The sequence below is a fragment of the Papio anubis genome, chromosome 1 (genome assembly GCF_008728515.1).
Source record: "Papio anubis isolate 15944 chromosome 1, Panubis1.0, whole genome shotgun sequence".
Lineage (NCBI taxonomy): Eukaryota > Metazoa > Chordata > Mammalia > Primates > Cercopithecidae > Papio > Papio anubis.
In genome coordinates this window covers 23964524-23978760 of record NC_044976.1, presented here as the reverse complement: position 1 = coordinate 23978760, position 14237 = coordinate 23964524, and the positions used below count along the sequence as shown (strand labels likewise).

General features: G+C 49.1%; 1 protein-coding gene across 2 annotated transcripts in view; it reads right to left on the bottom strand.

Moving 5' to 3' along the window:
- MAN1C1 (mannosidase alpha class 1C member 1) overlaps positions 1-14237 on the bottom strand; it is a 173069-nt gene that overhangs the window by 94513 nt on the left and 64319 nt on the right. For both annotated transcript variants that reach the window (XR_004183332.1, XM_031665644.1), the window contains exon 2: positions 9566-9662. Coding sequence is in view for 1 of the 2 variants with exons in the window: in XM_031665644.1 (XP_031521504.1) it covers positions 9566-9662 (97 nt within the window). In the remaining variant the exon portion in view is untranslated. The remainder of the gene's footprint in view (positions 1-9565; positions 9663-14237) is intronic.

Sequence of the window (14237 nt, the reverse complement as noted above, 5' to 3'; positions counted from 1 at the left end):
TATGAATCATCTCCTACATCCCCAGCAACTTGCTCTGGGAATAGACACCCTGACTCACTCCTCTCCTGACAGGAACAAGACTTGTTGCTCAAATTTCAGATTCCAAGAGGACCAGCCCGAATATCCACTTCGAAATGAAAAAGAAAGAAAGAAATCAACCTAGTAAGCAACCAGCAGTCACAGAACCCTGGGCAGAGAGAAAGCAAACCGCTTTGTACTGATGATGAGACGAGGCCCAGAGGACGCCGGCTCACACGGCCACTGGCGCCAGAGCGGGGACACGAACCCAAGGCTCTTAACCTCCGATTTTCTTTTGACAACAACTTGCTACTATATTTTCTAGAGAAATAAATTATGCTCTGTGCTAGTGGAAAGCCTTTTAAAGAACAAGAAAATGGCCAAGATGCATCTTAATTAGAAACTGCTCGGCAAAAAACTCTTTGAAGAAGGAAAGGGCAGAGCGTGGAGCGGCGAGTGGTCGGTCGGCGGTGTGAGTGCACGACACTGCGGCAGGCTAATTTCGAGGCATGCTTTGCTCTGATGACCACCTCTTGGGCCCCAAGAATATTCTAATCATCAGAAGGTGGCCGAGGAATTGTGCACATGTCACTCAAGGTCACAAGGAGACCACCATGGGGCCGTAGCATCTAACAGCAGGTTCTCTTAACTTCCTTGGGCTAAGGGCCTGGCTGTCAGTGACCAGTGCTCCTAAGTCATTTCCTCTGACTTTTATAGCCTCTGGCCTCTGGATGGAGCTTTCAGGGCTCTCAAAGCATGTGACTACCAGGAAGGTTTGCTTGCTGCCCTTAAGCCTGACCCATCCTATCCAAGGAATTGCAACATCACCACTTACAAAGCTGATGACAGCTTTTTCTCAAAACAAACTCAAAGCCTGGGTCAGGAATGTGCACCGTGGCCTGCCAGAATCAGTGAGCAACATAGCCCGAGTTTCTGAGTTTCCAGGAACTATGGATTTTTTTTTTCTCCAGAGAAAAACCTGCAAAAAACAAAACTCATCAAGTAGTTATGGTATTTTCAGTCAGATAAGTAAAATGTACACACCAGGAAGGGTGTGTACACCTTCAGGGAAGGAAAAAAATGTAATGTTTGGTGAAGGCTTACCGTGTGCCAACCCCCCATTTCACAGGTGAGTAGACTGAGGTTCAGAGAAGTTTGTGACTTGCCCAATTTCACTCAGCTGGTAAGTGCTAGGGATGGGATTTAAACTCAGGCATATCTCTGAAGTCAAAGCTGCTATCTCCCAGAAACATACGTGGAGATCTATGGAAAACTAGTGAAGCAGCTGGTTTTCACAAACTATCTATCTGGCAACATCTGCAGTTCCCAAGGCAGCCACACTGGTGGAGTAACTCTCACCCCCACAAAAAGACCCACCAAGGCTGCTGTGTGTGTGGAGGGGGAGAGTGTGAACAGTTTGCAGAAGGCACTACTAAGTCATACGCCAAAAAGCAATTGTAAAAATGACATCTTGGGGCCTGGATTTATTCCCTCTTCAACATCATATTTGCTCCGTTTACAAGGCAAAGATGATTTTTCTCTCTGCCAAGGCTGAACATTCCCAGCCTGTGATCTGAAAATCATGCTGTGTTCATTTTGCCTCTTAACTCACCCAAGGCCATAAATCATCCCTCGAAATGGGGATTTGGCTGGCAGTTCTATTGGGGATTTGCGAGGCAGAGGCGGAATCCAATTTGGGGCTCCTCATGGTCATCCTGGGGCTGGTTCAGAGCAGGGAGACGTTACTTTTGGCCACGCAAGCACAGAGAAGATGCCTGAACATCAGATCTGCTGACTAAAGGGAACTGCTACTTTTTACAGGGTCTGTCTGTTGACTCTGAGTGTACTCTGTGACAAGAGGTCAAGGCAGCTGCAGGGGATGAGAGGAATAGAGAACACAGCAAGACCCAGCCCCTACCCAGCCAAACCCAGGCCGAAGGGCATGAGGGAAAATAGGTCATGCAGAGAGTGCACTAGGCAATTTATTTATTCTACAAAATGTACTGAAAGCCTACCCTGCGTCAGGCACTGTTTCTTTCCTTGGACTATAATTATTCTCATTATTACTTTTTACCAAACATCATAATGACAGCAGCTTACATTTTATGACTGCGTATCGGCAGGTACTATACACCAGGTGTTTTACACACATCAACTTTATTTAATCCTTATAGCTTTTGAGTGTAGTAGTTGTTATCCCCATTGTACAGATGGGGAAACTGAGGTGGAGCAAAGTTAAGAAACTCACCCAGTTACATGACTACAAAGTAGCAGAGACAGGATTCAAACTTAGGCTGGTCTGGTTCTCAAATCCATTCTCCTCTCTGTCCATCACACTGACAGCCAATGGTATGTTTTGCAAGTACATTTGGCCTTGATCAACATGAACTTGTAATGCGTGGGTCCACTTAATCGCAGATTTTCTCTCTTTTTTTTTTTTGAGATGGAGTCTCACTCTGTCGCCCAGGCTGGAGTGCAGTGGGGTGACCTCGGCTCACTGCAATCTCCACCTCCCAGGTTCAAGCAATTCAGCTGCCTCAGCCTCCCGAGTAGCTGGGACTACAGGTGGGCGGCACCATGCCCAGCTAATTTTTTTGTATTTTTAATAGAGACAGGGTTTCACCATGTTGGCTGGGCTGGTTTCGAATTCCTGACCTCAGGTGATCCGCCCACTTTGGCCTCCTAAAGTGCTGGGATTACAGGTGTGAGCCACCAGGCCCAGCCAATGCAGATTTTCTTCTGCCTCTGCCATTCCTGAGACAGAAGACCGACCCCCACTTCCTCCTCCTCAGCCTGATCAACATGAAAATGATGAGGAAAATGATGAGGACCTTTATGATGATCCACTTTCACTTAATGGACAGTAAATATATTTTCTCTTCCTTTTCTTCATGACACTTTTCTCTAGCTTATGTTATTGTAATACAGTATATAATACACAGAACATACAAAATATGTATTAACTTTTCATTGGTAAAGCTTCCAGTCAACAGTAGGCTAATAAGTAGTTACGTTTCTGGGAAGTCAAAAGTTAGACTCAGATTTTCACCCGTGCAGGGGGTTGGCGCCTCTAACCCCTGTGTTGTTCAAGAGTGAACTCTAGATGTTTTTAGGTTATGAGGCACAGACAAAAGATATTCCTATGGTGGAAGAAAAGAGGGAAATCTACGTCTTCTGTTCAAGCCCTGAGTACTCAGCTGATGTCTAATAAATGATGATGCCTAGAGATGGGAGGCTGCAGACCCTGACCACGAATCACAGGCCTTGCCTGGCTTTCCACTGGGGCAGTGGTGTGCAGGATGTGGCATACACCAACCCCGAGCCCATTCCTCTACCCCACTTTGTTCTTGACGGCCACTGTACGTGGTCACTGGGCGATACAGCAGCATGGTAGTCAATGGCTTGGGTTTTGAAGTCCAGCAGAACTGGGATTAAGACTTTGCAAGTCCTCAAACTTGCCAAATCCCAGTCTCCTCATCTGTGCAATGGGGATAAGATGGGTAATTTAGATTTTATAAGGGCTGTGAGGTAGAAAAAGGAAATATAGCCATGGGCTGGACATAGTGGCTCCCGCCTGTAATCCTAGCACTTTGAGAGGATTGCTTGAGCACAGGAGTTCAAGATCAGCCTAGGAAACATAGCAAAACCCCGTCTGAATTAATTAAAATATATATATATATATTTTAAAAAGAGAGTGAATACAGCTATGGTGCCTGGCATGAGGTATGTGCAAGGAATGGGTTCTTGGGCCTGAAATCAGACACCTCCTAAGAGACAGTTTCCCCCTGCTAACGCTCTGAGGATTTCTAGTTGTTGTTGGTGACTTGGCCATGAAGGGCAGGGCTGTGTTTTCGCAGCACGGCCTTGAACGATCTAGCTGATCTCAGAGTGTGTGGCGCAAAGAGCACTGCACTGAGACTCAGGCCACCAGAGTTCCAGTCCCGGTCCCCCAGTTAACATTCTGGATCACACCAGGCAAGCCCTTTCCCCTCTCTGAGCCTTAGTTTCCTCAACTCTAAATGAGGGGGTTGGACTCACCATCAAAGAACCCCTCCAGTGGCGACATTCCAGGACTCTGTGCCCCTTGACAATTTCCCCTGCTGCCAACGGAGGATGATTTTCTCATGGACTACACAGATTTATTGGAAAGATGGTTATCGGTTAAGTACTTTCAAGGTTGTCCAGCTGACCACCAATGGCCATTGGCAGGAGGCCTTTATTCCAAGGTCGTGAACCCTAACCTTCCCCACCTCCTCCTGTTACAAGTTCCGGTGTAAGCTGCTTCCATGAAGGTGCGAGAGGTACAGAGCCTACCAAGACTTCTGCCCGCCAAGACTTCTGCCATAGGCATTTGAGGGCTGGGGGAACAAACAGGGGGAATCATGGCTGGGAAAGCCCTGAAGTCCTCATGTGGCTTCCTGGGTCCAGGGGACTTGGACGCCCACCGCAGTCAAAATGGGAGCAGCACACACTGTTCTAAGGGCTTTGCAGCATCCTCACCACAGCTGACGTTTGATGAATGCTTCCTATGTGCTGCGCATGAATATAAGCACTTCATGTGTGTGAACTCATTTCGTTCTCAAAACAATCTTGTGAAGGAGGTACTATTATTGTTCCCACTTTATAGATGGGAAAACTGAGGCCCAGAGAGGTTAAGAAACTTGCCCAAGGTCACGCAGCTAGTAAGTGGCAAAGCAGCATGCACATGTAAGCCATCTGGCCCCAGAGTCTAAGTCCTTTTTTGTTGTTGTTGTTTTTGAGACGGAGTCTCTGTTGCCCAGGCTGGAGGGCAGTGACATGATCTCAGCTCACTGTAACCTCTGCCTCCTGGGTTCATGAGATTCTCCTGCCTCAGCCTCCTGAGTACCTGGGATTACAGGCGCCTGTCACCACGCCCAGCTACTTTTTGTATTTTAGTAGAGATGGGCTTTCACCATGTTGACCAGGCTTTGTCTCGAACTCCTGACCTCAAGTGATCCACTCGCCTTGGCCTCCCAAAGGGCTGGGATTATAGGCGTGAGCCACCACACCCGGCTGAGCCCATGTTCTTTAGCTAGCTTATTTAATATTCCCCCAAAGCCTAGCAGCAGGTGTAACATCTGCACCCTTTACAGGCGAGGAAGTCAGGCCTCAGGGTACTGAGCCACTTTACGGTTGGTTCCTCCCTTGACTCTGCCATGCATTCTTCAAGCTACAAATTCACCTCTGTGACATAATGGCAGGAACAGCACCCCCCGATCAAGTGACTGCTCTGTGTCTAGCACGGGGCTAAGCCTTTGCAGGCCTCTCTAATCCTCACCACAGACTGGAGGCGGGGCCCCTGCTCCACTCTATAGCCCCTAAGCAGTAACCTAGAGTTTCCACCCAGGCCTGTCTGGATTCAAAGCCCATGCTCTTTCTGCCACCCAGCCAGACACTAACTGCCCTATATGGCCACCTCTCAGCAGAGGAGAAAGAGGCAGAGATGAGCCGGGCGTGGTGCTCGCCTGTAATCCCAGCACTTTGGGAAGCCAAGGAGGGAAGATCACAAGGTCAGGAGTTCGAGACCAGCCTGACCAACATGGAGAAACCCCGTCTCTACTAAAAGTACAAAAATTAGCCAGACATGGTGGTGCACACCTATAATCCCAGTTACTCAGTTACTCAGGAGGCTGAAGCAGGAGAATCACTTGAACCCGGGAGGCAGAGGTTGAAGTGAGCTGAGGCTGCGCCACTGCACTCTGGCCTAGGCGACAGAGCAAGACTCCGTCTCAAAAAAAAAAAAAAAAAAAAAAGAGGCAGAGATCAGCCTTGTTCTGAGCCACAAGGCGAGGAACAGGCTGCATCCTCTTTGTTGGTGGCCACTGGGCTTTGGGGAACATCTTCTGACAGGGCCTGCTGAGCCGGATGTGGGTAAAAAGAAAGCCACTTTGACACTGACTTGTTTAGGACACAGAAACTGGCTTCAGAGACGCCTCACCCAGAGATCTTGTCCTTAAAGAAAGAATAGATTCAAGAAAGGGCAAGTGGGCGGCTGGGAGGGGGATTCGCTTGGTGAAGTGCTACACCGGGAGACCAGGCTCGGGCATCCCACTGCCCCCGCTGCAGCTCCTGTAAATCTCAGCAAAACGAGGCACCCGTGTGAACTCATTACCCTTCCATTACACAGCCCTGCCAGCCCTGCAGGCCAGGGACAAGGCTGCAGGAGCCTGTGTCCAAGCCAAGCACCAGGAGGCGGGGCGCTGCTCAGGGTCTCCTTGTATACCCTACTCAGCCAGCACAGCAGAATGGGCACAGCCTGCCACCTGACTGCACCCAGTGTCCCATGTCTGCAGGGCTCAGCCTATAGGGAGGACATTAAATGTCCAGGGATGATGCAACCCAGCAGCCCCCATGAGTCCAGAAAAGAAGTGGTGGGTGACTAGCTGCTTCATTCAGGCCAGTTCATCTCCTATCTTCGGGAACAGTCTAGCTTCAGTGCCCGTCATGGGTTCACCCCAACTAGAACCCCTCTCAGGCTCCGAGAATGCCCCTCAGCCCTCATCCTTTGGGTGTGTTCCCATAAGCCTCTGTATCCTGAGACCCATTTGTGGTGACAGTGATCTGAACTACCACTGTTAACAGGGTCTATTTGTCAGGCAGTCCCTAGGCCGGGATTTAAGTTTATCATTAGCTCCAATTTACAGAAAAACTCAGCCTCAGAGAGAAATGACTTGTTCAAGGTCACACAACCAGGAAGCAGTAAAGTCTGAATTTAAACGAGGTCTGCCGGAAGTTCCAGCCCGTAAGGACTGTCCATGTCAGTACCTGTGGTCACCCGCACTTGTCCCTCTCTCTGAGAGCACCTAGACAGACCTCCAAGAGACTTCAGGAAGGGTTGCCAGTGCATGTCTTGGCAGAGTTGGTAGAACTTTCACTGTCCCATTTATCCCTGTATCCCCAGCAGTCAGCACGAGGCACTGCCACCTAACAAGTTATATATGGAGAGAAGGAGTCAATCAAGACTGGCTCTCCCTGCCCAGCACCAGGTCCCCATGCACCTCCCTTTCCCAGGCGCCAGCTGCCCACTGCGGCTCATCTGCTGGCTGCAGAGGGAAGGCTCTGCCTCACTGCTAGGAATGCTACAGGTACTGGATGACAGGGTTCCCTGGGCCCTGCCAAGGCCGCTCCTGAGACAGACAACCCAAGGGACCTCAGAGCCTGCCATGGGCTCACTGAGACAACTGCCAACCTCATTTATTACAACAGAAATCATAAATCACTCATGTAGACATGGCCCTTTGCTTGTTCGTACACACTCATTTATATCCTTCTAGCGGTTCCAGTATGAATGATGAACGAACAGGGGCCCAGAGAGGTTAAGTGCCTTGAATTTGGCCACACAGCTCAGGACGGAGTGAGGACTTGCGCTCAGGTCATCCGATTCTAACTCCGGGCTCTTTCCATCATTCCAGATGGCTCAAGCATGCGCCACCAGGCTGGGTGACTGGAAAGGGGCCAGAGGGTTGAGATTTAAATCCTAGGCCCTGAGGAATTTTACAAATTGGAATCTCTCCCAGAAGCGTTTCCTGTGATGGTCTGAGCCATACCTGTGCCCATGCTATGTGCAGTTTGAGAAGTCAACGGCCCCTCCCACCACCAATTCCCTGAATATTTGCAAACTGTGTTTAGAGAGAAAGAGGAAGCTTTCTTGATAACTTCCCTGTTTATACTAATAGCAAAAGCTCCAACAACTTTGATGAGATCTGCACCAGCAATCTTTCCCTAGGGCTGATGCAGGATATTTAGGGAAGCTCTGTGTTCTAGGCAGGTAAGATAGCCAGGTTCCTAATGGGAATCAACATATCTCTTTAATTCATATTTGAAGTAAAAGAAACATCTCTCTTCCTTCCTCCCATTTGGCTCAGGAATTCATCTCTAAAAATCTATCCCGAGACAAAATTTTATGCCCAAAGATAACTCATGCATTATTTTTAATAGCAAAAAGATGGAAACAATCTTTGCCCAACATTAGCAAGATGGTTAAATGAATTATGGCATATCCATACAATCACAGACACCATTAAAACATTCTTTATGAAAACACTTAGATGACTTCAGGAAACACTTACGATGTAACACGAAGCCAAAAAAAAACAAAAACAAAAAAGCAGAAAGGACATAAAATGGTATATAAAAGGGAAAAAAAAGGAGAAAGAAGAAAAGATTGAGAGGAAATAAGCAAAGATGTCGATGGAGGCTGCATCTACAGAGCAGAACAGATTATTATTATTTTTTGCCTGATTTGCACTTTTTTGATACTTTCCTTTACCCCCATACACTCCTAGGATAATGAGAAAAATAAATACATAAAGCTGCCCCAGTTCACACCCCATTTCCCAGAAGAGAAGTGAAATGTCTGAATAGCCAGATAGGTGACGATCTGACTGGTGAAGGGTAGGAGGGTAGATTCCTGTCACTTTTTCTATAACATGGACACCTCTGATAGGGCCGCACCAGATGGGGGTGATAGGGGGATATCCCTTGTAAATTTGCCTTTAACATTTTCCTGGGAATTTCCATCTCAGACTCAGTTATTTGGTTCCTCACTTCAGGAGACTGTATTTGTAAGGGGTGAGGAATCCAGGTACGGGACTGCCTCTCTCCAGCCCCACACCACTCCTGTCCCTCAGGGGAGATGAAGGCCAGGCTGCAGACAAGGGGGATGGCAACTTGCATGGGTGTTACTATTGGAATCTGAGGCCATGCCCACAAGAAGGCAACTTGCAGTCCCTCTGAGCCACAGACAGAGGCTCCCAAGGCTTGGGGTTAGGAGAATCCTGTGGCTGGGCGAGGACAAAGACACCAGCAAGTGGGGCTGCAGATAAAACACAATGAGTTGCCAGGCAGCAGCAGGACCCATGCCACTGCTCCTGATGTGCGGCTGCTCCATTTGGCTTCCAAGTAGCTTGTGAGCCATGACTCTATACCCTTTTGTTTTTGCTGCTGTTGTCGTTTTGAGATGGGGTCTCAATATGTTGCCCAGGCTGGACCTGAACTCCCAGGCTCAAGGGATCCTCCCACCTCATCCTCCCAAGTGACTGGGAGTACAGGTGAAGGCCACCACGCCCGGCCCCCAACGACTCTAAAAATCATGTACCCAACCCCATCAGATATGTGTTCAGCAATCTACGAAAACATCCAAGACCATTTCATGGCGACACTCCAGAGGAGTGGATTTAAACCTGGTCCTCTGTGTTCCTTAGGTCTCCAAACCTCCACGGGAACAAATCTCCATCCCTCACTATCCCTACTCCCATTTCCAACTTTCTTCACTTTAAAAAATAAATGATAATTTCATACAAAGCAGTCTGTAAGGCTAGAGAGAAGCATATAGGATTCCCCCTAAATCTAGGAGGACTCAGAAGCCTGAACAGCCCAGAGGAAACACAGACTTGGAAGACCCCAGATGTGAAGAACTGAGGAGCCCCCACAACTCAGGAGGTGAAAAGGCAAAAGTAAAATTCCACTCAGTCACCAGGCGGGCAGTGGGTCCCTCCCCATATCAAAGTGGTTTCAATCGACTCACCGAACATGTTACCCTCGTAGCCGTCTTTCGTTAGTGGACGGAGTTCGTTTTTCCCCATTGCATAACGCTTATAGCTCTGCCAAGCAAACTGCATCATCTGCAAGAAAAAGCAGCACAGAGAGAACCTCAGTGTGACGATTCCTGGCAGTGCGCACTGGCCGCCTGGCTTTGCCCTTTGCAACAGGATTTTAAACTACGTCCAAAAAATAATCTTCCAAATTTTCCAAATTGAAGAAAGTGACTTCCTCTCAACATGATTTTATTTGTACAGTTATAGCTGCTGGGAAGGTCATTCTTCTTAGACAACGCCATGTGTCTAGGGCCTACCCACAGATTTCTTAGAGAAGACAGAAAAAGCACTAAATTCTAGACATCCTTCAGTGCCAAAGTGAAAAGTCACCTCTTCCAGGAAGCCTTCCCTGTTTTGCTCGCTTAAAGTCATCCTCCAAAGGGAAGGAAAACGAGTGCTTGCTGTAACGGAACACTCCCCTGAGCTAGGTATCGTCAACCCATTTTATAGCTAAGGAGACAGGTTGTAGACATGAGGTAACTCATCCGAGATCGCTCAGTCAGTGAGCATGTTGGGAACTGAGCCATCCCCTCTGGCTCCAAAGCCTTAGGTCTGTCCCCAAAGCCTTGGTTTTGTCTCCTAAAATCACCATTCGAGCTCTTTGAACTCCTTTGACCTACCCTGGCCTCCCATGCACTCCAGCTCACCCCAGTTACTTGTTGTTCCTCTAGCTCTGGACCATAAACTCCTTGAGGCTAGAAACAACACTTGCCTTGCCTCAGTTTCTCCCACAGCAACCAGCACAGGGCTTGGCACAGGTAGGCATCAATGGATGCTTATGGACTGTCACCCAGAGTATGCACGAGTTCTTACGATGCAAGGCAGCTACATCGGCTCTCAGGAGCGTCACGCCAGCACCTTGCTCCCCAGCTGCCCCAGGATCTTCAGGCTGAAGCAGATGCAAGGTGACAGTCCACCCCCAACCCTGTGCTGCAGCCCCCAAGGTCTCCCTCATTTGCCTTTATGGTGTGCCCCTTTTCCCTTGGCATGGCTGGCTGCAGAGGGAGCACAACACAGCAGAGTTCTGGAGTGACCTGTGTAGCAGAGGAGGAGCCCGGAGCCCGCAGTGGCAGCAGAGCTGAGACGCAGGTGGATGGGGAGGCAGCCTAGTGTGCCGGGAAATACTCAGGCTCCCAGATCAGAGATGCCTAGGTCCTAATCCCACCTCTGCCGCGATCTCTGTGACTCTGGCATGAAATCAGTTGCATCAGCTGAGATCTGCTTTAGCAAGGGACAAGGCCAGCCTTGCCACCATCCTGATAGGTTGAAATGAAAAAAAAAGTAGTGGGAATGCCCAGTTTCCGACCAGACACAGCAAGCGATTGACAAACACTAGCTCTATTTCCTCCTTGACCTTTAAAATACTGGTTCTCCAAGCCTCGGCTATCCACCCCTCCTTTCATCCAGTCTCTTAGCTCTCAAATGTTAGCTGGCATCAGAATCACTGGGGGGCTTGTTAAAACAGGTTATTGGGCCCCACCCTGAGTTCCTGATCCAGCAGGTCTGGGGTGGGGCCCAAGAATCTGCTTTTCTACCAGTTCCCATGTGCTGCTGCTGGCCCATGGGCCACATCTGAGAAGCACCAACCTGTTACATTGTATCGCTCACTTCCAGACACTGTCCTGCATCCCTTGGCTTTCCCCTCCTCTCTCCCAGCCTGTGTTTCCCGCCTTAGCGGCCCACTTTCTAGGATATCACCACCTGTATTCTCCATGCTCGGCCACTCCTGGTGCCCACGCTTAGAAGACGTCTCTTCCAGGCACACCAGGACAGTAAACAGCTGCTCTCACTGCTGCAGCCCAAATGCACAGACCAGGAAGGCAGGTAGACCTGACAGGTGCATGGCCTGGACTCTCCGTGAAACGGCAGAATAATCTAGCACCGCTGCCCCATTTCACAGATGTTGAAACTGAGGTCCAGAGATGAGAAGTGCTCAGGGCAGCACAGCAGCCAGGTCAGAACCTGGCTCACTCATCTCCCAGAGCAGCAGACAGCCCCCAGGCTTGGCCAGACATGTGGCTTCCCATGTGACACACATGCAAACGTCATGGTAATACAGTCAAGCACTTGGCACGGGCTTTGAGTCCTGGTTCCATTCCTCTGTTATTTTCTACTTATCTTCAATCGGCAATAACAACAAATAATTGCCAGGCATGAGTGCTTGAGAGAGAACGGCCTCCTCCCTCAGTCTCTCTTATCTGGGGGCTTTCTCTATTAAGTCAGTGTTGGGGGAGAGCGGGCAGGTGGCTGGGGGGCTGGGGTGGGGAGCAGCAAGCTGTTAAAGCATAAATGACAGCAGAAAAGGAGGAGGAGAGGTCTAAGCGGGGGACCACACCACACCCTGAAAATTCCCCCTACCTAGAGAGAGAGAAGTGGGTGTTCGGGAGTAATTACGAGAATCACAGGTATCTACATGGTCTCAAAGAAGCTGTCACTGCAGGAATGTGAGGTTTGGAATGTGGCCCGTTTTCACAGTCATCCACAACAAGGGAGGGAATGAAGGCACAAAACATCTCAGCATCACTGGGGACTGAATTCACAAGGCAATCAGGGCTGACTCTTCGTGTTTTCGTTCCTTCAATGCACACGTGCCTCCTGACTCAGGCCACGGGTGGCTCAGCCTAGATGCTGGGTGAGCAGGGGACAGGGGATGAAGAGGACAGCCTCCCTCCCAGAAAGGTGGTCCTTCTCTCTCTCCCTAACACACCCTAAGTAAGCCCCTACTAAGTGTCCTGTCCTGTGTCTAGGCTATAGCCACGGTGGGAATGCACTCCCAGCTCCTACCCTCTGCCCCCCTGCCAACTGCCCATCTTCCTTCAGGTCCCAGCTGAAAGGGCACCTTTGCAGGGAGGCCTTCTTCCCAGCCCGAAGTCAGACACCATCCCACATTCCTGATGCAGACCCATGGTGGCCTGCAGTCAAGCTTTTATACCTGCAACTATTTGGTCAGGCCCCCCACCCCCATTCACAGCTACATGCCCCACAGTGCATCCAAGGGCCGGCACAAAGAAGGTGCTTGTTAAGTATTTGCTGAATTGGCTCTGGAGCTTAACACATGGCTGGAAGACTCAACGTGGACCACACGCTTCACAGGCAAGACATGTAACAGGCAAACAAGCCAGAGAGGAGGGGCTGCTGGACAACAGGTATTCAGAAGAGGGCAAGTGTGTGTCTCAAGGGAAGCTTCGTGGATGGATGAACAAGAGTTCTGATGGACAGGTAGAACTGTGAGGGGCACAAGAAAGAGTGACCCACAGAAAGGCTAATGTTTTCACTCTGGAACTGGTGATGTGTGCCATGGGTAATACCTGGACTTTAGAGACAGACAGTTCCTGACATCATGCTTAGGCAGTTCTGAGACCTCAAAGGTCACCTGGGGAAGTTCCTTAATAGTAGTCTCTCTCTCTCTTTTTTTTTTTTTTTTTTGAGATGGAGTCTTGCTCTGTTGTCCAGGCTGGAGTGCAGTGGTGAAATCTCAGCTCACCACAACCTCCGCCTCCCAGGCTCAAGCGATTCTCCTGCCTCAGCCTCCCGAGTAGCTGGGATTACAGGCGTGCACCACCACGCTCAGCTAATTTTTGTATTTTTAGTAGAGATGAAGTTTCACCATGTTGGTCAGGTTGGTCTCAAACTCCTGACCTCAAGTGATCCACCTGCCTCGGCCTCCCAAAGTGCTGGGATTACAGGTGTGAGCCACCATGCCTGGCCAGTGGTCTCTTTTTGAACACTCTCAGTGACGGGCTGCTCTCCACCTTCCCAGGCAGCCCATTCGATTGTGGAGTTTCACAAAGTTCTTCCTTAATCAACGGAAATCTGTTTTCCCTTATGGGCCACAGGGGAGACAATTCTTCCTGCTTCCATACCACAGACCTTCAGCCATGGGGAGCCAGCTCTTGAAGTGCACTCACCTACTGAGCCCTCTGAAACTGCAGACCCACACAACATAGCATTCTTCTAGGTGCCCCACGCCTCTGTCACTCACTTGCTGTAGCTGGTCATTCTTTTGGAAATGAGCAGAAACCGAAGTGCCCACTTGCTCTGGCCACCTCTGTGCCAGATTGTGTAGGTGTGGACTTGTCATTTGTCCCTAATAACTTCCATCTCCTTGGACTCTGCCTATCATTCCATGCTGTAAGGATCTCTCTGGTTAGATCCAACCTTTCTGGAACCAGATCTTATTCAACACATGTGTCTGCCTCCTCTGGGTAATCTGCAGACTTGATGGGACTGCTATCTGCATCTACCCTCAGGTTTTGAACCGACACATAAACAGCCAGCTGAGGACTAAGTCAGGAAAACAGCCTCAGGAGTCTCTCTCCTGGACCCAGCTCCCTTCTTTGTTTGTTTGTTTTGTTTTTCTTTGATGTCATTCATCAGCAAGTAAGAAATCTGCCAAGCAATCCGTACAACCCCCGATTCTCCATTTTTGTACACCAAGATATTGTGAAAGACAGGCTAAAATATAAAAACACTCTGCCCTAGTACAGCTAGTACAGAAAAATAAATTGCTTTTATGATTGTTGTTAGAGAACCTATTTTGGCTCCTATAGATCATCATTTTTTATCCTAAATGCTTGCAAATCACTAACTTAAAAATCTATT